Raw genomic sequence first — 25,654 nt, 5'->3', positions numbered from 1 at the left:
GAAGTGTAATTTGATGTCAGGGCAAGACAGATCTCCAGACAAAATGCCCCAAAATTGAGCCTTAAACTTTATTCATGACAGCTCAACTGGTCTTAATTTGAAATATACCCAAAACACACATCATTCAATGTTTCTCTGAAGTCCTTTACACTAAATTTTGTTATTTTTTCCACATTTTTGAAGTATATTCAACTGACTCGCAGGTGTGCTAAGATGTCCAACACACACAGGCTGAAGGGGGACCAAAAATACCATGTAGGCCTGAGATTGCAGTAAAACACAGATCCAGGAGCTTCCTTCTACCCATCAGGAATTCTACAAAACCAAAGACAACACTGTGCAGGAGCAAGAGTCCAGACATTGTCCCCTAAGCCATATGAGAGATACAGACATGGAAGCAGTAATGGATACAATGCCCAGCAAGAGCAGGAAGTGTCACAAGTCAAACAGGATGAAGTTCATAAAGTAATATTTCATGACACGCTTTTTGGCCAAGCAGCGAAATACAGTTCTGTATAAAGAAAGTCTTTATTTTCCAAAGACAAGGTACTTAGACACCTAAAATAAAAGCAGTTTACACTCCTTTCCCTGTACTTCCCCTAACTTACCAGTAATGTCAGCATGCATCTGCACAAAGAGAGGGTTCTTGCTCAGCCCACCACACAGAAACAGCGTGTTGATATCATGTCCTGCAGCCTGCATCGTTTCCAAAATATGTCTTGTTCCTAACTTCAAAAAGGGAGAGAAAAACAAGCCAGATGAGCACAGGAGAGCAGCCACAGGAACAGAACTATACTTATGTGCAAAGACATCCCCACCGAAACTTTCTATTTACTTTGTGTAACAGCATCTGAAAATCCCTCTCAGTGAAGAGGTTTCAATTCTGAAGCCAAATAGCAAAACAGAACAAAAAAAGAACAGCAAATTAAAAAAAACTATGTTTTCTGTCATTTCAGCAAAAAAGAAAACCTGAAGAATTCTGTATTGGCTTAACTATTTCTCTTGGCCTTTGCCCTACACAAAATAAAATGTTCCATTTCATGCCCGAATTAATTGAAACATCTCAAATGCAGGCATATTTTAAACTTTTCATTTACAGTCTCAATTCTGAGAAACTCAAATTAGAACAACCAAAGTGAATGCTTTGCCATTTTAAAAATATAGCTTTTCTCTTTTTGTTTGCTTTGCTTGCCTCCAACTCCTCACTGAAGACAACCTTCTCCCTATTTCCCTCTTTCAGGAGTATTTCACATTTCTTTGACAAACTATGTGACCGAAAATAACTCCCAGCTCTTTATAATACCTTGAAAGTTAAGTTTGAAGCTCAGACTTGTCAAATTCAAGGCAAAATGCTGCCCAGGCTGACTCTTTGTAGGTAGATTCCTCACAAAACACAATCTGGTCAGAGTTTTCATAAACTAATGTTTAAGTTTTCTTTATGTCATGCTGCAAGTTCATTAAGATGTCTGCAGCTGCAATGAACTCATCTTCAAATAAAAGCCACTGAAAATGGAACAAGCAGAGTTCCATCAGATGGAGACGTCCACGATGAATGACCAGCACTATTCTGGACAGGCCTTCAAATATATTTTGATTTTTAGGGAAGCAGTTAAGAGGAACATGAGCAGCCACAACTCCAGCTGACTAAATCCATCGCTTCCCTATTGACACAGAGGGCTGATTTCCAAATCCACAATTTTAATTATGGAAAAATAAACTGCTCTAAAAGGAGTCCGTCTGCTCAGAACGGGCCACAATTAAATCCCTGATCGTGTTCTCAGCCATCCAACTGTTGCATTGCATCTTGCAGTGAATGGTTAAAAGGAGATTCTCTTTCACTACTTCTGAAATTCAAATTTATTAACAACTTCTCTCACAACATACACACGTCAAAGACCCTGAGAAAGAACATGCTGTGAAAATTATTTTGTGTTTACCTGCCTGGAAAATTGTATTCACACAGCAATTTAAATTAAAGCCAGACTTATTTCACCGTGGGTGGGGGGGAACTAATTTAATCCTGGATTGGAGAAAATGCAAATTGAGGGGCTTCAAATGCAAATTTTATATAAAAAGAAAAAAGCCTCTCCTGCTGAAAAGAAAACTAGAGATTAACATTCTGTGGGCAGGCCTACACTTTGTACAAGATTTTTACTTGGGTTGAAAGTTTATCTTGCACCCATTGAAGGCAGCTAATGGTGCAAGATTACTACAACTGTTTCCTTCAATAAAAGTGAAGCTAAAATTGGGAGTGAAGGAGCATGGGAGGAAAATCAAATTTCCTAGGTGTCACATTGGCAATTAGTAAATATATCAAGTCAAAACCAATGTTCTCTATCTACTTTTTAGTTACTGTTTCAACAACACTTCAGGAAAAATGAATTTCCTTGAACTTACAGTGAAAAGAAAACTACAGGATGGCCTTTTTACATTAAATCAGCCCAATCAGGTACCAAAAAGATATGCAGCTGCTGAATTTAGTGTCCAACACAGTATTTGTGTTTTACAATAAAATCTGAGCTGTATCATACAATGAGATAATAGGTGACTTTCCCAGGATTTCCAGCAGAGAAGGTTTCCACTTCGTTAGCAGCATATAATCAGGGAGCACCTGTTCCAGACTGGGAAGTCCCTTTCAGGGGCAGTATCAGTCCCTGGCATTGTTCAACCTCTCCTAGGCATTCTTATTTCAATGGTGGGATTATGCTGAAGCATCAGGTATAACCAAGCCACTTTCATCTTAAAAAGTCTCATAACTCACAACAATGAATTCCAGGCTGGGGTTAAGTTCCCCTTATTTGCTGACTAGGGAGGGTTAACACATAAAATGGACAATTCCCAGTAAATTCACAGCAGCTACCCACCCTCTCCATCCCAGATGGCTGACCCAGCCTAGCAAAGTTGTTGTTTAACCAGGAGAGGAGTTTGGAAGTTTTCCAACCAAATAGAGTTTTGTCAGGAAAACTCCCCAATTCATCAAACTGTTAATGTTTTGCAAAAAATGCCTCAAGTTCAGCAAACTTTAAAAAAATAAAAAATCACAGAAAGGATGTCAAAGGAATGTGGATTTTGGTCACCAAAAGGCCCCATGGAAAATACCCTCTGCCAGGTTTTCCAAACAACTTCTGTGACCCAGGTTTTCGCTTCAGAACAGAACTTCTCGTGAACTGGAAATCCTGGGTTCGACAGAAAATCAGGGCAGAAAGAAAAGTATTCCAATAAAATTCCCCATTTGAGTGTTGGCAAACACCAGGGACATTTCAGAGCCTCCCTGCCTGCTCCATACATCCACCCGCCCGGGAGTGCCACAGGAACCAGCTGCTCTCCTTGGAGCAGGGACAAGAGGGGGAAGATCTGCTCTGTTGGGAGCTGTGAACTTAATCTAAGACCCTCCTGCTCACTGTGGCACAGAGCTCTGCCTCATCCACCAGACAAACAGGGGAAATCCATGGATTAGGAACAATCTGAAGCTAAAGCTTTTAGGGGAGCTCAGAGTCCTTTGTACAACTGCCAAAGCTTTTTTCCCCCCTCTCAGCTTCCCTCTAGACAGCCCATGGTGTAACACTGCTCCATGGACTATCAGCTCCTTCCTCACATCTGCACCAGAGGAAAAAGCTCCATTTACAGAATTGCCTCAAGGAAAAGACGTTATATGGGAACATTTTCTGTCTGTCCATTCTCCCACAGTTGGGAATAGTCACCAACACGGATAAACAACATCTTGCTCCTTTAAGAAGTCCATTAAGTGAATTCATGTATTATTAGAAATCTGGTTAGCAGAAGGTAATGATCACTCTTCACAGCACATGAGACAACTCATTTCTTCTTTTATGCACTTAAAATGCCTTACAGCAATGGCTTGGATCGTGGCCAGGTAGATAAGGGCAAGTTCATCCAGACCCCGGGACAATGTCAGTCCAACAACCTGTGCAAAGATCAAAAAGAAAATGTACAAATCCAGCCAACATAAAACTCTATTATTTTCTATGGCTTCTTGTTGTAACAAGTTTTAAACACTAATTCTAAGCTTTACTTCTGTGAGCTGTACACATAATGCTATGTTAAACATGTTATTCCTGATCTGGAGAAGAACCACATAAATTATTCTTGCCCTTGCAAAGAAATAAAGAACAAACAGCATATTGTATGGGATTAGAGATAGATTAACTCTGACAGTTTTATGTTATGACTCAGATATTGCTCGTGAATGTATTTAATGTAATAATATGAAAATGCTATTACATAAAAATAACTTTTTAAAAGCATTTCTTCCCCTCCCATCCAAGCACCCTAACACTGAAACACAATTAATAATTAAATACTATATCTTAGCCTCCTTTACTCTGAAATAAATCAATACTGCACTGTAGTTACTCTGGATTAATATCAGCATAGGCAAGACCTGAATGCAGCCATAATTATGACAGAAAAAATGGGCTGCTATCAACAGCATTTGCATAGGGGCATCATACCAAGGAAATCCTGATTCTGCTGCAGCATATAATTCTCTCATAAAATAAAGCAGGTATTATTAAGACCCAAAAATATATAGGCCTTTTTTATTCTTTTAATGTTTCCCTCATTTGTGATTTAAATGCTGCAGTGTTTATACCCTTTCCTACCTCAACCTCAAATACTGCAGATTATAGTGCTGGTGAGTAGCTTGAGATGCTCATTTCAAGGACAATATGTCATTTTGAAAGACATTTTTGCATTAATCATCAGGTATTTTGACATCACCAAATTATACCCTTATGACATTCTTCTGTTATAGTTCTGCACAGCCTTGTGACCCATCTGATCTACCACCATAAGCTCAGTAAAAAGACACATCAAAACACTTAAAGATGGGCTGAAAAGCTGTTTAAATCAAGCAATCTATCATCAGAATACTTCATGCCTTTTCCAGATAGGTTTACCCAAATCCGTGTTGAAATTCATTGCAAGAAATATTCAAAATTTGGTAGACAAGTCAGTTAACAACAGCAAGCGCTGTGAAATGTGATTCCTAGGGAAGATCCTGGGACACACACAGCACTCCTCATATTTTTAGAAAATAAATGTGGCTGTAGTGATATCTTAACGACAATGATCTCTGGTTTTCTACTGAAACATCAGCACACTTCGAAATGCAGCAAGAAACCCAAATCCTATGCGATAGTGTAAACAGCTAAGGAGGAGTACACTCAAAATTGAAGAAAAGCTCCTTTTTTTTTTTTTTTTTTTTACCCTGTATTGACCTTTTTGCAAAGACAGGCTGTTTCTTACCATGCCCTTTAGTGTCAGATCTGTTAAGGGAGATCTGTTACCATGGAAATCTGGCCAAACATGTAAATCAACAGTGAGGAAACCCACAGGCAAAGATTTCTTAATCAGATCCAGGTGACTGTTCAAGTATGTATATATGCTGTGAGCACTAGGAGAAAAACAAGTTGGAAACAGAGAGGGGAGGTTATTCATCAAACATATAACATTTGTACTACCATCAAATGCACAAAACCCATCAAAGAACAGCAAAATCCCCCTGCTTGCCAAGCCCATGGCACTGAGGGGATGTCTATCAGCACGTGTGCTCAACAGGCCACCTGAATTCCTTAATTTCACGGGATGAGGGGAGATAATATGACCTTGAGTTTGTACATTGACTCCTCCGGGTCCCTGGAGGAGCCAGAGCTGTTTGATATTTGGGGCTGCTGATGCTTGTCTCCCACAGAATGGTGCTGACACTGTGTGAGGAAAGCTGGAGAAAAGCAAGCGGAGAGGGAGGAGTGAGGAGGATTCCAGACAGAAGTGAAAATCAAATTCCTTTGCAAATGTTTAAAAATTTCTCTGATTAATCAATAGCATGCAGAGCTTTCCTTTTTCAAACCATAATTATTTCAGTGTGTGTTATGATTAAAATGCAGCACCAAGGGTGGAGGAGAGAAAGTGAGTGGCTGCTATTTTAGGGAGGAGCCCACCATGGGCCTAAATATGATTGTATCTAAGTTCAGATGCTACACCCAACTCCACGATATCCAACAGACTTTTTCCTGGACCTAGGACTAATGGTGAATTCTTCAGTGCCCTGGCTTGCAGTGACTCTGGTGACATTGTGTTTAAAAAATGTTGCAATTATGCTCGGAATATTTTTTTCAAACACTCACCCTATCACAAACAAATCCATATATATTTTTCAACTCCTTGGAAATCTCCAAGTGGGGCATTTAATTCTAGACATGTGGGTCAATAACAGCATCTAACCCTAATTACAATTGATTAGTCATTGTCTCATCCACTGCAGACCCAAACAGTGATATTCATTTAGCCTCTACATGTATATTCAATCATGCACTAATGAGATCCCTGAGGGAATTTGGCATATGCTTTACTAGTTTGACTTCTGACCCACTAGCAGCTGTATATTTATACTTTGCATTCAACCATTCAGCTGCATGTTTTTTCAATTATACCTTACCATGTGTATGCTATCAGAGGATATCATTCAAAATGAACTACACTTGGAAGACATTAAAATAACTAATTTACATCATTATTCACGTCCTTTAAAATGTACTTTATGTGTCTTCCTGGGCCTAAATTATGATAATTTTGAGGTCACAATCATTTTTTTTTCCCCTTGTTGTGAAAGTGGCCCTGTTTTCTCCATCCCTAAAGACTGCACTATAAGCAGTACATGCTAAGGATAAAGTAATTTTATTTCCAGTCTAAATCAGGGCTTGACTGTTGGGAAGGGGGAAAAAAATGGAAAGCTTCACTCAAGAAGACCCACCAGATATCCCAGCTTCTATCTCTTCTCCATCGTGCTTGACTGCTCTCACAAGAATTAGTCATTTGTGCAGCTCTGTCAGAACACAAGGACTGAACAAAAAAAAGGCTGAAATTGAGCCAAATATGCTTAAAACCCACATAAACTTGGAATTACATTTTTTCCCCACACCTTTTTAAATTTATTTTTTTTCTATATATAGATAAGGGTTCAAGGGACTACACTTGGACTGGCAAAATCCTTCAAACACTTGCCAGTTCCTGTTTCTCCCACCTTTGGGTTATACATAATATTATACCATCAACTCACAGACCTTTCTCTATTCAGTTCTATGACAAGGTATCAGTGGCAGCTGCATCTCACCTGCAGAGCTGAGCACGAGCTATTGCTATGAAAAAAGAACTGTGTTGAAAGTAGAGAATAAGAAATCGATGCAAGTTTGCCCAGGTTTATGTTCATACTTGGGACATAACTTCAGAAAGCATCAATCAAGAAGCTGGTATTTAATCTGTTCAAGAATCCTAGAAGATGCCAACAGGTATCTTTCAGGGGAAAAAAATTTTAAATTACAGATTTCTATATCAAAAAAAAAAGGACTCTTAAACCATATAGAGGTACAGAAAACTGCCAAATATGGTTATTACATTCTACTTGAAAGATCCCAGAATTGCTGATGGGTCCTGTATGTGTAACTTCATAGTTTTATTTTGAGGAGATATCTCTTTTGATGGGGAGGTGGCATCGAGATGAATAGGAAAGGGAATTCTGTCTGAAAACACAGCACTTCACAAAGTGCCAGAGGGCACATCAACTTTACTGTCAGATATTTTTCTCCTCCAAAAGATTAGAAATGGTCATTCTAGGCAACAGAATTATTTAAACTTTAGACCATAAATGATCATATTATTTGATTTCCCACTCTAGCCTACTTGTACAGGATTTAACACATCAGTGATGGTTAAATGTCAGACCTACACAATATGCAGGTTGAAGAGCAAAAGTGATGCATCACAGCAATTTCTGCAACTCAATGAATTGCCTGGAAAAAAACAAGTTTTGTTGTTTGCAGAGTGCCAACCATTTGACCAAATGCTAAATTTACAGCTGTCCAGAAAATCCTCATGTAATTCAACCCTGTCCACTTCCAGTAAAAGAAGGGAATAAAGGACATAGGAATAGCACTGGGAGGGTTGCACAAGCCTGGTCCTCAGCAGCAGTGGTCAGCAGGAGCTGGTTGTCTGAGCTCTCACGCCCTTACAAGTTACCAAAATTACTAAACTGGTGATAAATGCAGCTGGAAAACTGCTCTGGTGTGGGCAAAGGAATAGGAGGAGTTTGCACAAAGAAGCCTCTGGGATAGCTGCTCAGCAGGCACTTGCCATTCCAAACCTGCTTATAGGCAGCATGAGAAGAAAGGGAGGACAGGTTTAGGGATGCAGGAGTAGGTGAGAGGCAGCAGAAAGCAACAGGCAGGGATTTGTGACCTCAGATGTTCTTGTTTTAATGATCCAGACATGCATGTGCTTAACTCTTCCCAGCACTACATCTACCATGGCAAGTAAAGGTAATACGAAATTGCACACCCAAACATGGAATTCTCATTTTGTTTTCCTTCTGTGGCCGTTTGCAATTGACTGAACAGATGCAAATTCCTACACCCACACAGAGAACATCCTAAACATAATAAAGCAGATTGTCTGAACTATTCTGCTGAAATTTCCAGGCAGATAATTTATCATCAGCACCAATAATCCTCCAAAACAAGACACAATGTTCGGAAGGAGCCTGCCAGAAGGATGGAGAGAGACTATTCATTCGCAAGGGCCTGGAGTGACAGGGCAAGGGGCAATGGCTTCACACTGACAGAGAGTAGGTTTAGATGGGATACTGGGAGGAAAGGAAATTCTTCCCTGTGAAGGTGGTGAGGGCCTGGCACAGGTTGCCCACAGAAGCTGCGGCTGCCCCATCCCTGGAAATGTTCAAGGCCAGGTTGGACAGGACTTGGAGCAACCTGGGATGGTGGAAGATGTTCCTTCTTAAAGTTTAACAGATATTTCAGAAGGAAGGGGAGAAAGCGGATGAGAGAATTAGTAAGTGAATTGTTTACTAAATTTATAGCTATGTAAACATTTCATTAGTAGAGTAATATCTGGAAAGCATGACAAGAATACCATTGAGCAAATTAACTTAATAAAATATTATTACTCTTTTAATAAAATATTACAGCTCTTATTATCAATACTGTTCTTCAGAGTTTTACTAATTGCACGAGACTCAAATCCAAAATTATGACATCATACCCTTGGATAACATGGAATTCTATTCCCAATATTCCATATTTAGTGTCTTGCTCACACCACACTCCAAGTTTTTGCACTATAGCATTATTATGCTCAGTCAGTTCAGTATCAGACCTAGCAGAGACAAGGAGGCTACTCTATAGCCATTTTTCCAACAACAAAAATTGGTTTATCCTGGCATTACAGACTAAACTGTTTGTCCTATGCTTGAGCTTCATACAGGGGCACTGGAAAAATGGCCTGGAAGCCAAAATTCTGAAAAAGCCCCAGATCAATCTTTACTCCAAACATACACAGATGCATTTATTTCCTGATTTCCTTTTTCACAGAACAACAAAGAGAATTCTAGGAAGCGTGAATCTGTTTCATATTGAATGAAGTCCAATACATTTCTGGGAATCTTGGACAAGTTCTTAAAAAACAAGTAAGACAGTGGGCCCTGCAAGGGATGGAAGGGTCATCCAGAAAAACCAGGTAGCTTTATCCCCCCAGGAGGACTGAAAATAACTATGTGACTGCACATGTTTAATATATGTATCAGGACTGACCCTTGTCTTTTAGACCAGAGGGATAAACTGAAGAGAAAATGCCAATTTTGCTGGTTTTTTCTTTAATCTAAGGATGAAAAAGACATTAAAAGAGAATCAAATTGTCATCCAATGTGCCCAACTGTTCAGCTAAGACCTCTCTGGAAGTGATGGGAACCATCTTAAAAGGAATCCAAGCCAAAACCACTTGACAAAGTCCAGACCAGTCTGGACCATCTTCATCCACTTCTAAACCTGACCACACTAAAATTCCACACTGCACACAGTCTGCTGCTCAAGGAATCCTGGAGTTACCTCCAAGTCACTCCTCCATCTTGAGTTTTGTCTGAAAATTCATCCAGGGTTTCGCTGTTCTATCTGTGCTGCCATGCAGGAGTTTTCCATACGGTGGCTATACCTTCCTTTAGATGATTGTTTCAAAAATACTGAATAACATATCCTAATTAAGCTATATCTCATCCTTGGAACTTAGTTGTGTCACCTACAAATGAAGACACATTGCTAGCCCAAAGCATAGAGGCAGGTCTGCTGAATAGGGATGATGCTACAGAATCAAGAAATGCCCTTGGACAGAAAAGCTGAAAAGCAGTAAGTTAATATCACTACTTAGATATACCAAAGGTATCTGAGGGGAGTTTAAAGCTTTCATCTTTGAGCAATCACCTGGCAAGCCTTTGTAAGTACTTCCAGCCCTCTATCAGACTGTTAATTGCCCTGTTTCAGAGTAAGGACACTGCTGGGAATACACTGTGTCATCAGTTTGTAAGGCAGGCGTGTGACAAAGGAATAAGGACAGTGACCTGGCTGCAGCTTTTGACTGTAATTCCGGGAAGGCGACATGGCCTCGGACCACATGATCGATCTGAAAAAGAGAAAAGTAACATTTTTAGGATGATTACATCTTACAACTTCAGTCCTGGAAAAGGGTAAGGCAGTGTTATAACTTTAAAAAGACAAGAGAGCTTCCAAATTACTCATGAAGTGTTAAGTCCTAGTGAAGCCAATGGCAGAACTACCACTGACATTATTCAGGATTTGGTTTATGAACAGTAAGGAAAAACATCCAACCTTGCACCAAAAACTGGCAAAATGCTAAGTATGCAGCTCCTCAGTCAGGAGAGCAAGGTGACAGGATGACATTTTTCCTGTCTCCAAGAGCACCTGAGAGCATGTCCTCTGGTCTCTCCCATTCTCTTGCATACTTATCCTCATTGGAATTCTACCAGGAACATCTCCTTGGCCCAAATCCCTACATCTTTCTGTATCACTCCGTTGAAATAAAACACAAGGTGTGTTGTCATCCTGATAGATGCTTCATACATTCATTGCAGGAAACAAAATGTATACCCTGAGAAGCAATTACTGCTATAAAGGAAGATCAATATACGCTCTGTCTTATACTGAATTTATAAATCAACTTGTCCTTTCAGTCCAGAGTGGTTACCATTACTCACAAAACAAAGTATCAGGTAGAATAATATGGGCTTTTTTAAGACAATAATTCAGCAGGTTTTGTGGCCTCTTGGTAATATCCCATCAGAGGTGACAGTAAAAGCTAAGGAGGCAAAATTAGAGCTACTCAAGAGCACTGAGTATTTTTGGCAATACCTATGGGCAGAAAATCACATCAGTATTTAATTTTTAACACCATGAGTCTAGTCCTGAACGAGTGCAGGAAAACATATAATGAAGCAAACACATCTGAACACAGCAACGAAAATAATGCCTGTTCTTCCTGAGATTGGCATCAGACAGAACTCAAACGTGCGTCTGCATTAGAAACAAAGCTCAGGCCTGAATTCTGCAATCTTGCATAATCCCCTCAGAACACAGGGGCAGCTCATAAATTCAGAAATAAATTTATAAATAAACATCACATGAAAACACTTTTACAGAAAACTGTTGCAGGAGTTATGAAGTTAGATATTTAAATGCCCTTAATTCAAGACACGGCCACATGAGGGATGCACATAGAAACCATTTTCTGCTATTTTTTATTTCACAGTTTCTAATTATGTCATGTCATCCTTTCTCTCTGTTGTGCTATATCTTTCTTCTCATAAATTTTGAAAATCCAGTGCAAAAACCCATCTAACATACAAAAAAATCAAGCTTTTTCAGAACGAGAGGACTTAATCCTTCATTTGGACTCTACAGTTTTCAAAACCCCACAGATTTCTTTAGCAGTTGTATAAAAAAAAAATAAATTAATTAGAGCTTTTTAAAGGGAAGTGTATCAGCTCTACTTTTAAGAAGTTAAACAGACTGTTCACATTTTATGAAAGTAATTAACATGGGGCGTTGATCAAGCAATGAAAAGAACCCTAAACATACCCTTTTTGTTTGTTTGTTTTCAGAAGGTGTGAGAAAGCAGGATCTTAAAAACCTTCAGCTTGAACATGACAGAGATAATGAACGCCCTGTACCCTCCACACAGAGCACATGCACTGTTACCTCCCATGGCTTTTGCTATGGGTCCTTAAAAGATTATAGACTTTTTCCAGCAATTTCTTTAATGATTCAGGAACATCTTGTTCTCTGGTACTAGAACAGAAAGGATTTTTTAAATCATCTTTTTGAAACGCCCTAACTGTCATAGTACATTTAAAGTGTGGAACTATCCTGAGCCAGCTGAGAAGAACCACTGACTTGCTGTATCCTCTCTAGAGCTTAGATAAGAGTATTTACCTGCTTTGGATTAAACAGATAGAGACTTCCCTCTCAAACGTGTTCTTGCAAAGAAACACGCAAGATTTGCCACTTTCCTTTTAAAATGGGGGTGTTTTGAGCATATATTATTTTAGATATTAAATGTATTTTATATATATATAATTTAGTTTTATTTCTGGTTGTAGCAGTTACCTATAAAATAGGACACTTTTTGGTCCTAGCCCAATCTTGACCCGAAAAATTTAAAGCACACAATTAAAAGAATTAAAATACACATCCCATGTGCTGCAAGAGCATTTTTTAGCCAGAAGGCTAAGGATGGTCTGGTGGTGGGATGGGAAGCAAGGCTGCAGGAGAAAGAGGGGTGACTCTCCCACTGAAGCCGTGACACAGAGAGGAATGTCAGGTTAAGGTGGCCAAGGAGAGAGCACAGGAGGGAACACCATTGACAGCTCAGTGCTTGGGGTGTGTCTGGATGATTTGTGCTTCTCATTCAGTGACTGTTCCATGTGCAGTGTGTAAGTGCAGGGATTCCCCAATCTATTTTCTGGACATGTTCTCCCATCTCTAGGCTTTTAAAAAGGTGGGTGGTGCTGGGTCTGAGTCAGAGCAACTACACCTGCAACTGGTGACGGACCAAACTCCACCTGCACATGGTGGGTTTACAGGGGACACCCCCAGGCCTCGCCTGCCTCCTGCAGCTTCTCACAAGGCCTTTGCAGCTCAGTCCTAAGAGCAGTCAGACTGGCCAAGGAGACAAACAGGGAGCTCTGGAAGCTTCATGGTTGAGCAATCACGAAGATCTTGGTGGCACTTTTGGACTCAAGCTTAAATACCGTTGTGTACATCTAGCCTTTCTTTAAATTTGACATCAATGTTTTAGTTCTGACTTCCTGTAAAAAAATTAACTTTTTAGGTAATCCAGCCTGGTAAATTAAATTAACCTAATACTGTTAGACTCTTTGTATTTGAGCAAAGACCTGAGGTGACAGGATAACATGTTACTATATTACTATCTGTCCATAAAGTACATCTTTCACTTATGCCCATCGATGAGCACAATTGATCTATGCAACATAATATGTGCAATTTTCTTTATCTCAGCCTCCTGCCAAAGTAAAGAATGAAGCCTATTTCCCTGTAAGATAATAACAATAATCATCACCATAAAAGGAAGACATGCCCTGTATAAAATCCCTTATCCATATGCAAATGAACAGTTTGTAAGAGACATAATAATCAACTAATTGTTCACTGCTTTCAGCAGCCTGTATCTCCCATGATCTTACAGAGGTGCTTCAGCAGAGCTCTGCCTGAACTGACAGTGAAGTTATTCCAAATGAAAGCAATTATGCCAGACCTCCCATCTTGGAGTCTGCCTGTGTCTCCAAACACTTACCAGCTTTCCTGTAGCACTTTGACCTCCCTCATTCAACCACAATCCAGGTACCATTGCAGAGAAGTATGGTCCCCAAACACCAGGAACAAAAATGGGTTTTTCACTGACCTGTAAAAGCAAAAGAAAACTGGTGAATCAAACAACCTGTCAAAGTAGGGACTTCACAACTAATGCTTGGCAGCTATTGGAGTCCAAGACTGAAACAATTCCTGCTTTTCCACAGGAGTTACCAACAGGAGTGGAGATCCACAGGTATAGATTTACTCCGAGGATAATGAGGAGATCTTCCAGTTGCATCATTTTTAGCTCACATGACACAGTTGCAGCTACTTAACACACAAGTGCCCCCACTCTGACAGAACAGCTGGGCCTGGCTGAGCAGAAAGGAAGAAGTTTCAGGAATGGGAACTGTATTTTACAGGAAGAGGGAAATTGCCTCATTTCTCTATAAAAATGCCTCATTTAGAATGAACAGTTGGATACAACACTGTTGACTGTCCTCAGCAAATACAGCCAATGTACTTGGTGATGGGTGTTTGCAGAGTTAGGAATCGGGAGGGAATCCTGCTGACAGAGGACAGTGATGTCCCCCAAGATCTGCCACCAACTCCCAAAGCTGGCAAGGGAACCCCAGGCTCCAGTGTTCCCACACAGCTGCCAGGATTGTTGGTGTCTTGTGTGGAAGCTGCAGACCTGGGTTGGGCAAAGGGGGATGTGCTTGGTATGGCCAACAAGAAACATGTGCCTGGGTAAACATCAGACTCTGCCCCTTACTTAGGCTCAGCTTTACACAAACCACTCCTTCCTTCACACCTGTGAAGGCAGATCAAGGCAGCTATCTGAGCACTATCCTACAGAAACAACAGGCCCCTATTCACACCAATACACCCCTCCGTGTACAGTGACAGCTGCCCCACACAGTATTTTAGTGGTTAGACCACTCAGGATGTGGGAAACACTGGTTCATTTCCTTTCTCTGCTTCAGAAGATGCAAATTACCAGTTTATAAGGGTGGAGGGCATTTTCCTTCCTCCTATAAAGCTGTTCCACTTTCACTAGACCTGACAGACTTTCTAGGCTTTCATTCTGGGTCAGCAGAAGGCCTAAGGAGGTCCTAGTACTTACTCCAAAGACCAGTTGTGTATTCCTGACTTTTTGAACAATGAATTCTTGCAGCAGGGGCCGGAGGAGACAGGTCACCATCCCCTGCCAGGCTACCCTCTTCTTTTGGAAGCAGGTTTCATGTTTTCTCTTCCAGGACCACATTTAAACACTCAAGAGAACAGCAGTGCAGTCCTACACCACCACATGATGCATGATGCACTTCCCATCATTCCACGTTAACGGGATGGCTAAATCTGCAACTATTGTTTTCTAGAAGGTGCTTTGCTCCCAGAGAAGGAAACAAGAGAATTAATTCCGTAACAAAACAAGTCTGTATGCTTTCAATGCTGCAACAGCAAAAAAAGAGTGGTCTCAGTCAATGGAACAATAGGGTTTTTTGTATTTAGACCTTGTTCTTCATTAGCAAAATTCTAGACCCATTGAAGGATGCTTAAGGTTTGCTATTGATTCAATAAGGCCTGGACTTCATGTCAAAACAGTTTTGAGGCCTGTTCCTGTTAAACATGATGCACATTCTCCGTATATTTAAACAGGCCAAACTTTAAAGACAGTTTTTACAAGCAACGGGGGAATATGCTCCGAGATGCAGTTTACTGGCATTTGTGCATCACACATGTTTAGTAAATACAGCAGCAGGGAGGTTTCTGTACAAACAATAGTCTGCTCCAGCCATAAACTCACAGTACAGCTGATTCTTGTCATGAAGTTAAGTAGGAAAACAAAAAACCCCAAAATTTGTTTCTCAAAATAAATCAGCACCATGTCAAGAAATCATGATTTCTCTCAGGAAAGCATCTAACAAATACAGGAATCTTGCTCAGTTCTCCCTTATCAGCTCTAAAGCCCTGACTTACTTTCCCTAAAGATGTACGTGCACACGTGTCTGTGTGTCTGTGCAAGATTTTGGCTGACTAAACCCATTAAAGAGCAAGAATAGCTGCACTGAATTTACAAAGGCATTTATGACTCGAAGTGGACGAAGCTACGTCAAAAACACTGCGGAGACATTTGGTTTTGTTTTGTTTTCTCTTAAAACTACAAATTAATACAGCTTTGAGTTTTCATCACCTCAACGGGACAAGGCTTCTTTTACAATTTCAGTATGAAAATGAAGTGCAAGAAAAAGCAAATCCTAAACTAAGCTGATTTTTAGACCTATTCCACATCACTGACCTTACTGAGAACACACCATGTCAGCATCTGCTCCAAACTGGTGATGGAAGTATGGGGAGAACCCAAACATCCTGTCTCCTTCCCATCCTATAGCTGTGGACACAGCATGGGTCTCTACAGGTGACAAGAAACATTTAGGGTAAAAGGGGCCTGGGATTTTGAAGTCTTATCTCAGAAATTTTTTGATGCAGCAAACTTTGCAGTGTTCTGTAGCTCACTGAAGGAAAAATCTAGTTACACCAAATGGATTGAGCTTAAAATCCAACTGCTGTGTAGTCTGAAAAAACAAATAGCCAAAGGGCACTGAAAACATAAAGATGCTTTGTGAAGTCAGGAGAAAGTCTAAACATCAAGAAGGACAATATATTTTATAAAATAAAAACAGAAACCACACCTTTTTTCTATCATTGGTCCTCAATTTACCAAGTTGTCCTCTACATCTGGTAACACCAAAAGGTTTAGATTCATTATAAGACCAAATTCTCTCTGCAGCCAGTACTTCTGCCCCAGTACTTTGGGCACCCACAGGAATTTGCCAGGACAGGATATTTCCATGCTGGCTCCTCTCAAATTACCGTGAGACCTTCCTATCAGCTTACTACTAAGTACCGTCTGTTCACATTCCAGCAAACTTTCAACACATGAACAGAGCAAACAAGGGAACTGGGAATTGCCACGCTGATGGATAGAGGCAGTGGGGTACTTGGTTATCAGTTTTGTTGCTGTGGGAACTTTTAACTGTAATAAAAGAACCTTGGCTATCATGCATTATTTGATGATAGGGCACCATCAGATCTCCTATCTCCTCCTCTCAGTTAAGGGGTTTAATTCACATTTTTCAGACTCTGGGTTTTGATGCATGTGGAAAGCGAAAATTGGGAATAACGTTCTCCTCAAAACAGACACACAGTCTTTGAGAAGTAACATCCTTCCATAGCTCTATGCATAAAAAATAGCAAATGGTTTCCATTTCCCTTTCTTGAAATACTTGGATGGTCTTTCAAGCCATGCAGCAGCTGGCATTTGTATTTTCATAATAAAAGGTCCATATTCTGTTTGAGTATACATCCCACCCAATCCCACCAAAACACATGACTAGACATAAGTGTAAGGTCGGAGAAAAAGTACAAAGTTTGCCACAGAACCCAGAAGAAAAGCACAATTTGCCAGATTTAGGGCTATTTTTGTGACACTAATACCATGTCTCTTTTATAGCTTTCAATTGCCTTCAGACATTCTCATGATGATATAGGAGGATCAATGCCATTTTTTTTCCCCTTTAATGAGCTTAAGAAAATCCTTAATCTTTTTAGTAGAAAAACAACATGTGTTTTAGATTTATGGGGAATTGATTTTTATTTTGAAAGCAAATAAGAGATGTCATCCTTCTATGGAAGTTAACATACAAATTCAAAAGGAGCCTCAGATTTTCTGCCTTCCATTTAACTGAAATTCCTTCTGTGACACACTCCTATTGCAAGACACGTTAATGTTTATTATCTTTTACATAGAGCGAAACTGAACACAGAGAGGATTTCCTCTGCTAGACCTGAGAATGATCTCTGCCCAACAATGAAGCAGGAATTAGAAGACTGGAGATGAGAAGCTGAACTTATTCACACTTTGAGTCATAAGCTGCATCTATAAATATTTCAGTTGAACATGTTCACACCGAGACTGTTGCCCCTACGTGTGATGATGCCAACTTACCCAAGGATTACACTCAGCCATGCTATTCCACCTCACAGTTACTCTGTCTGTCGATGGGAAAGAATCCCTTTTGTGCAAGAAAATGTCACCTTTCCATGCCTCCCCAACAAGCACATTCCTACTTGCTCAGCCCCATCATTTCAGACGAAATGAGCATTAAGCATTTCCAAGATTCCTGCTCATCTGAAGGGAAAAAGAGTTGAACACCTTCTGAAAGGGAGAAGAAGGGAAATAAAGTTCTGTCTGGGAGGGTTTAACCTCGGCATGTGCTTTATAAAAGATCATACTAATACGTAAGATATGTAAACATTATAGAGCAATCAGAAACAAATGAAATGATGAATTCAGTTTAACAATATTCAGCTGTGGTGCAAGTGCCAGAAGGCACTTTTTGTTATGAATAGATCATTTGGATGGGTTACAGACCAGATTTGAACCCTGGCGTGTGCTAGGAAAATCAGTGTCAAACTACCTCAGATCAGAAGGTATCAGCAGTACATCTGGCAGCCCACAGAAATAAAAAATGTCTTTTAAATACATAAAGCTGTATAGAACTAAGCTAAAGTATGAGAGGACCTGCTTAAATGACACTAATATGAGATCTGTAATGTATTTAATTTATTAGTCCTTCCCACTTGCCTCTCCCCTTAGAAAAAAAAAGAGGCAAAAAAATTCACTTCTGTTATTAAAGTCATAGAAGAAAAGCAGGATAGGCTAACTCAGAGCTCATGGAAGTGAATCAGGGGAGCCAGTGCCTTCCATCCAAAGTAAGTTCAGCTTTCAGGACTATCACTTGGTTCAAGGACAGAACAGAACACAGACCTTCACAGAGGAGCATCTCCCAGGCATCCAGCGATCCCATAAAATGAGCAAGTGGCAGTGGGAGATTTATTTTACTTAGCTTTGTTTTGCCAGACTAGCCATAATGATCAGGCACATGCTTGTGTTTCCTCCTCAGTTTTATGTAAATGTTACGGCAATCAGAGACAAGATAAAATAAAACACACCACACTGGCGAGAGCAGGTTTGTGGAATCATGAATTTCAGCAGAATTTTCTTCCTTAGTTGACACCATCTGTTGCTGGTGTGGGCTTACACAAACTTATTCAGTAACACTGACAAAGAACTTGCTATTACCTGAAAAGTAAATCTTTATATTAACAAGGTATATCCATCTTGTGCCATTTTCATTTCTGCTTTCCAATATTGTGTCTCTGAGATCTGGCAGCATTCTGGTGTCACTATCAGATTTTCTATTTACTTACAGAGACAGAAAATCAGATTTCTGCTGAACTCTTCTTGAATTACACTCACTTACATGAAAGCAAAATTAAACCTTCATTCTACTGTCACAACTTTTTTAGAGTAACCATTTGCTAAGGAGAAGCTAGGTCAGAAAATTTGTTTGAAAATCACCTCACTTATCAGCTTCTATAGCCAGAAATTCAAAATAACAGCTGCTTTTGTTAGGTTAAGACAGGTATGAAGAAAAGATCTAAGATATTAATGGAGAGCAGGGAGAGAAACAAGGAAAAGCACCGTATCAGTCACCAACTAATAAATGCCCTTTACAGGTTCGGCACTTTGATCAGTGACAAGTCAAATACTTTCCTTAACTTCTCTGCTGACTTTTAACTTTCAAAGTTTCTGACTGACTGTGGATTGAGAATACTGACATTCATTCAGGTCAGGGACTTTACATCAATGCATAAAATCCTGTATTAAGAAAACTGTATCATTTTGCTTTTGCTGACAGATGGGTCTTATATAGCTCCTCGACCCCAACTCTCTGACAAAGAATGAAAGAGATTCATAAAAAAAAAACAGCATTCAAAGGGAAACCCAAGAATGTTTCATTTCTAGGTTTCTGGTTCAAACTTAGGTCATAGTAATAGCTACTGAATGTGTGATTTAATAACAGCACTTGCTGGTGGCATTTATATTAACGGGGTGGAGTTGGGGCATGAAATTGTGTTTTCAGAGAACTGATGCCTACTCTAAAATTTCCATCCTGGCATTATTTCTCAAGAACTAAATGGGTTTAAAACTAAGCTTCCCTCTAACTCTGGAGGCAATTCTCTACATTAAACCTATGGTGCACATAGTCAACTTCTTAAAATACGCTTATTATTAGCAGTAATTACATGTTAAACACATAACAGCATCCCAGTTTTAGCCTGATGCAAAATGTATTTAAGAAAACAAGGTCTTGGAACACAAGAAATGTACTTCAGAAAACAAAGGAAATTAAAATTCATTAATATTCCAATTCCTATAGGTCATCCACTACCAGCAATTTATTTGCTTATATTTTAAGCTCAGGTCCCTGGCCATCATGGGTTTGCTATGCAACTGCACAGCTTGTGGTGGCAAGTCACCCAGCTCTGCTCCACGTGACAGGCTGGCATCCCCTGAGCCATCCACGGTGACAGATTTACTCTGCAATGATATTAAGACTAGGCCACAAAAATGTTTGCACAGAGCTCACTTTATCCCACTGGCAGCATGGAATTTACTTGAATGGCAACAACACAGAGAGAGAACATGGACTTCAGGGTTCTGCCTGAACACATCTGCCCACGAATGGTTTTGGTAACCTGTTTACATCCAGTTGAAGAATTTGGGCTTATGTGATACAATACACTTCCATAAATGCCTTGCTGAATATGCATCCCGTCATTTATTGCCAAGGCTATGCCACAGAGACCCGCAAAATTTTTAAACCTTAGTTAATCTCATTTAGCTCTGAGAATGGCAACAGAATGAATCAAAGCAGAACAAAATTCTCCAACTATGTCGATCAAGGTTGTGCAACAACAAAACCACAATATTCGAAGCCATCAGGCAGTATTTTTGCAGCACAAGATACTGCAAGATAAGATTTCTGACTGTGGAGGCAGACAAGGTTGAAAGAGGCAGATAGAAAGGCAGATATCATCCAAACCAGAAACAATCATGCAAGAGAATCAAAGGGTTCTGGGCACTGCCCAGAGCATAAACTTATGGCCAGAGAGTGGTCTGTGGGAGGGAAGTTGAAACAGAAACATGCATTCAGTATTATTTTTTTGCCCAAGTTGGTTTCTTTCATGTTGGCTGTAGTACTGCCATGTTTTATGTCCCCCGTGTCCTCTCACTGGCTCTGGGCTCATGGGATGAGTGTGAAGGGTGACTGCTGGCAGGGCTGGAGCTCTGGCAGAGCCACATGTGCCTCCTGAGTCCTCAGGACCTGAGGCCACTGGCGTGACGGGCCTTGGAGGAGAGTTTACAACCAGAAAATCTAATTCTATTGATATTGCTTATTTACCCACCACAACAGCACTAAGAACACAAGCCTAGCACATTTCAGCTCGGCAAGGTGCCAAGTGCAGTCACCACAAAGGAGGTGGGTGACAACATGGAAGCAAAGATCTTCTTATTTTTGCTGCTTACTCTGAAATTGATAATATCACAAACTTGTCTGGCAAAAATCAAACCAGTCACAACCACAGGAACAGGTTTAAGTAAAAATTACCAGAATTAGAAACATACAGAGAGTATGCATCAAATGCAGACCGGTACCTGAAATTTCTGATGATGATTTGGAGCTCATATCCCAGTTCAACCCCTGTGTTCATTATTTCCCAGACAAAACTCTCAGGTACAACCTAAAACCATGAGACACAAATGGGTTCTTAGGGACTACTGTTACCCCTTACTGCAAACAGTAACCCATCTGAGAAGGGCAGCAAACTGCGAATTACACGCACACAGAACTATTTCTAATTTTCTAAGTTCTTCATAAAACATTAACTGGTCTACAAGAGACCAAACAAGGTATGTGATTAATACACAGTAAAGAAACAACACTCCTAGGGCAACCTGATTGCTTCATCTCTGAAAATATTTCAGGTGAATTATATGTTGGGACTATATACTGCACAAACTGTCTTTATATCTAACAAGAATTCATTTGAGTAAAACTTCACTCAGTTTATTAAACATTCGAATGGTAAGATTTTTATTCAAGGTTAAATAAGGAAAGGTATTTGAAAAATGTTTAAATCTTACAATTTTTAATAAAAGAATAGGTTGACTCACAATAACATTAGATATTCAAGTTGCATTTAGTTTATATTAATTGGTATAAAGAGAAATTTATTTGGCCCAATAGCTCAAAAGAAGAGAAGAGGAGAAGAAGGTAGAAGGAAGAAGAAGAGGAGGAAGAAGAGGAGGAGAAGAGGGAAGAGGAGGAGGAGGACAAAAAGAAGGAGAAGGGGAAGGAGAAGGGGAAGGAGAAGGATGACTTGACTAGACATACTCCTCACTAAGGAAGATGACCACATACTCAAACATTTAGAGCTTTAAAACTAATCCACCAGCAGAAATATAAGGCAGTGTTTGGGTGTTTCCCCTTTCACCCAGAGGATACCAGATCTTAAAACAGTTAAAACACATCAATTAAAATGTTGTTTAAAACTGGTAACAACAGCAACAAAAAAAATCAAATTTAGCAAAAAGACACCCCTGTTTTACTCAGCTGTATTTTAAAAATGTAACAGATCAGACTCTCGCCAAGAGCAGTAATGCAAGAAGAGGTCACAGGCTGCACTTGTATGAGTGGGTGCTGTGGGGCTGAACTAACTCACTGTTCTCCTTAAACAGAGTACAGACCCCCCCTACACCTCTGCATGGAGGCCCATTTTCTGACAGCAGCCAGGTCCAGCCTCTTCATCTCAGCTGCCTGTGGGTATTTAATGCTTTTTTTCAACGTGCTGCATCAATTTTCAGCCCAAGGTATGTTTGGTATTAGGACGTCTCAGGGTACAGCCACATGAATAAATTATTATGGGCAAAACTAGGAGGACAGTTGCCCAGCAAAACCACCTCTACTCATCATCCTTCTGTGGTGTATCGTGTGACAGATCCCAGGGACCTCGCACATTCCACAGGAAACCAGGGCCAGGAGTGCTGCTCCGAGCTGCTGACACCGTGCAAATACACACTAGAGATTACTCAGTTAATTTCTTCATCTGCCTCTGCTCTTATTACTTGATCATACAACAGGATTTTAAAATTCTACTTTTATGTTTTTTCTAATACCGACCTTATGAAGGAAGCTTGCAGTGGTATCAGCTTCAAACATTAACCAGCAAAGCTGGACAACTGATACATGTTTTAAATAGAACAATATTTTTCACATTATAAAATCCTGCCATTTTCCTTAGGAGAAAATAGAGTGCAAGACTGGTACCTACCTCTCCTACTGTAAACTTTTTACTTCCTCCCTTTGCACTCAAAACTCCAAATTCTGAAGCAGAAAATAAAAACAGGAAAAAATTTAAATTATACTGGGAGCAAAATGCTCTTCATTTTTTTTGCCTTACTATTATCTATTTTAAAACCGAGATGTTAATAAAATGCCATTTCTCTGCCAAAAAAATGTATTTTTATAGATTTCTTTTTCAGCCAGGAAAAGATTTTAGTAAAATGAGAGACAGACAGAGAGAAGAAAACTTCAGGCATGATTAAACAAATAGGGTGAATATATATTTTATTTTCATTATATTTTGCCTACCTCATCGAGGCATGGAAACTCAATGATAAGAAAGTCTTTGGCTCACAGCATTTAGGGCAGCATTAAACCTTCCCAATTAACTTTCTCCTCATAAGGAGAGATCAAAGAGTGAGTGCTCTAGTTCAAAAATGGTGCTGAAATCCAAACCATGTACAACAGTAGCCATCAAACTCCCACAAGGCTGCCAGCAATATCCTTATACCTCCTTCTCATCAAATCTTCTCCCAGCTGTACACAGAGACCTCTCCCTCCAGGTATTTTTTCATAAAAGACAGCTACAACCTGTATTCTCATAATCTCTCCCCTAGCCACAAGGAAAGAGTTGTGAGGAGGATTTGAGATACCGCAAACATGTGATCCATGACCCACTATTTGAAAGCAGATGATGCACCTTGGAATAAAGGTGCAAAGAAGGGTTGTAGGTGATGCACCTCTCAGCCACCTCACCTTATCTTTACACAGGAGCACTCTGGCCACAGAGGCTGAGAGGGCCACATCTGAACGTGTTCCTCAACTCCTGCTCCAGTTCTTTTCTGAAATTTGGCTGCTGTGTGCAAAAGAGGAAAGCTGTAATGGGATGTGAGTGGTTGGAAGTTGGCCACTTAAAAGCACAAGCTATAAGAGAAGCAGGGCTTAATGATACCTGTATCAGGAATATTAAATAACCACCCTACCAGGGCACTTTGAGGTGAACAATTAAAAAGGGGAATTATAAAAATCAATATTGTGGAACAGACACAAACTTCTCAACCTTCTACAAGATCTTTTGCCAGTGATCTCCTGACCATGAGTGATGACTTGATTGAACCCCTGTGGGCAGCAGACTCTCAGGTTTCCATTTCATGTGGGTATAATCCACCCATGAGGCATCAAAAAACCCTGACTCATATCTATGAATCAGGGTCACGAACCTCACACGTGATGGAAGAGAACAGCAGCTTGGGGTGAGGGAGCTCTACCATCTTGGAAAGCTGGATCCTGAGACTCCTGTCATAAAGAGGCAAGCCCTGAGCACTGCTGAGGTAGAACTGAAACCAATGAACAAAAAATGTGAGCAGTAAGATTGATCCTTTGAATTGAGCAACAGGGAAAAAGACTACAGTGGTAGAAAAATACACCTGAGACCCCTGGGTTGAGGAGGCTGCCTGGGGTCCAACAGATGATCTTCTAAAAATTATAATAAATTAAAAGGTGTCAGGGATAGGATTACTTGTTTTCTTTGTAGAAAAATGATGCTGTTTGTTTTGCAGAATGAAGGGTTTTACGAGGCACTGTCAGATGGCTGAGACACTGAACCAAAGAACAGGGAACCATCCCCAGGGAGCGGCTGGAGCAGGAGGATCAAACAGGTTCTGAACTGGTACAGGGAGAGGCCAGGAGGGTCTAGAGAGTGGTGTCAGATTAGTCAGAGACATTTATAGGATGGGTCTCCAGGAGGTCACAATGGGAGCAGGGAGAAGTCTAAGCATAGCATCTGCCTCTGGAACTCTCCCTGGGTTTGCTGTCCCCGGACACAGAAAAGAACAATACTGGTGTCCTCAACAGAAAATCTGCACTCCTGTTAAGTCTGCGTTCCTTGTATATGAGTTTAACCTCCTGCGTTTGTTCCAGGAAGCAAATTTGGAACTAAGCCTGGGACAACGTGTGAGTTTCAGCTCTGGAAGAAGTTAAATAAGAATGAATTCTGGGGTAATTATTCCAGACTCATTCAGTGTCCACCATTTCCATCTGTCTAAATAAGAGATGCAAAAACTTTCAATGTCTTATCAGGGACCCTGACTGAATGCTCAGCTTTGAAACAAAACCCTTACACTCAATGAATTTTGACTGTTCCAAGCTTGAATGTTCCCATACATTTACTTCTGCTTTTTATCAGAATCCATTAGCACTAAGCATATTTATGTTTCAGCTTGGGAAAGTACACAACAGACACACAGTAGCAGATCGTCCTTTTCTTTGTATTCCCAAAGGTCAAGGTTTCTTATATAACTTGGTAAAAAAAGACCTTTTAATCTGTTAAGTTGTTTTCAAGATCCAAACCAGGAAAAAAGCACCCACATTTGTGATGGATTCAGATGCTTTTTGCTAAGCACTTAAGCACCAGCAGTCCTGCATTGATTTATTTTATTGTTTTATTTAGTGAAATGTCTGGATACAGATATACAGAATAACCTTTTTTTTCCTCATATTTACTGTGTCGCCTTCCTTGAAATGGGCACTACAAGTGTTTTGATAAATGGACTGAGAGGTTGTCTGGTTACACCACGGCTTCTACTTATGTCCTTACTGAGATGCTGCTGTGTCCCCTTCTCCAGCAGTGCTGCTCCATGACTCACAGCAGTTCCTTCTGTGCCTCTCAGAACAATAGCTCACAGGGGATACAGGGCCTCAAACGAGCTACAATTT

At 40.2% G+C, this 25,654-nt stretch overlaps 1 protein-coding gene across 11 annotated transcripts in view; it reads right to left on the bottom strand.

Annotated features, from left to right (window-relative positions):
• FGGY (FGGY carbohydrate kinase domain containing) overlaps positions 1–25,654 on the bottom strand; it is a 131,486-nt gene that overhangs the window by 28,650 nt on the left and 77,182 nt on the right. For all 11 annotated transcript variants that reach the window (XM_039380579.1, XM_039380581.1, XM_039380585.1 and 8 more), the window contains 5 exons: positions 13,687–13,794; positions 10,418–10,479; positions 5,269–5,416; positions 3,851–3,925; positions 609–729 (listed from right to left, as the gene is read on the bottom strand). In XM_039380579.1, coding sequence (XP_039236513.1) covers positions 609–729; positions 3,851–3,925; positions 5,269–5,416; positions 10,418–10,479; positions 13,687–13,794 — 514 coding nt within the window. The remainder of the gene's footprint in view (positions 1–608; positions 730–3,850; positions 3,926–5,268; positions 5,417–10,417; positions 10,480–13,686; positions 13,795–25,654) is intronic.

Source organism: Pipra filicauda, unplaced genomic scaffold, assembly GCF_003945595.2.
Source record: "Pipra filicauda isolate LSUMZ 115617 unplaced genomic scaffold, ASM394559v2 scaffold19_size4547281_pilon, whole genome shotgun sequence".
Taxonomy (NCBI): Eukaryota; Metazoa; Chordata; class Aves; order Passeriformes; family Pipridae; genus Pipra; species Pipra filicauda.
The sequence above is the reverse complement of the archived record's forward strand: the minus strand, read 5'-3'. Positions and strand labels throughout refer to the sequence as shown.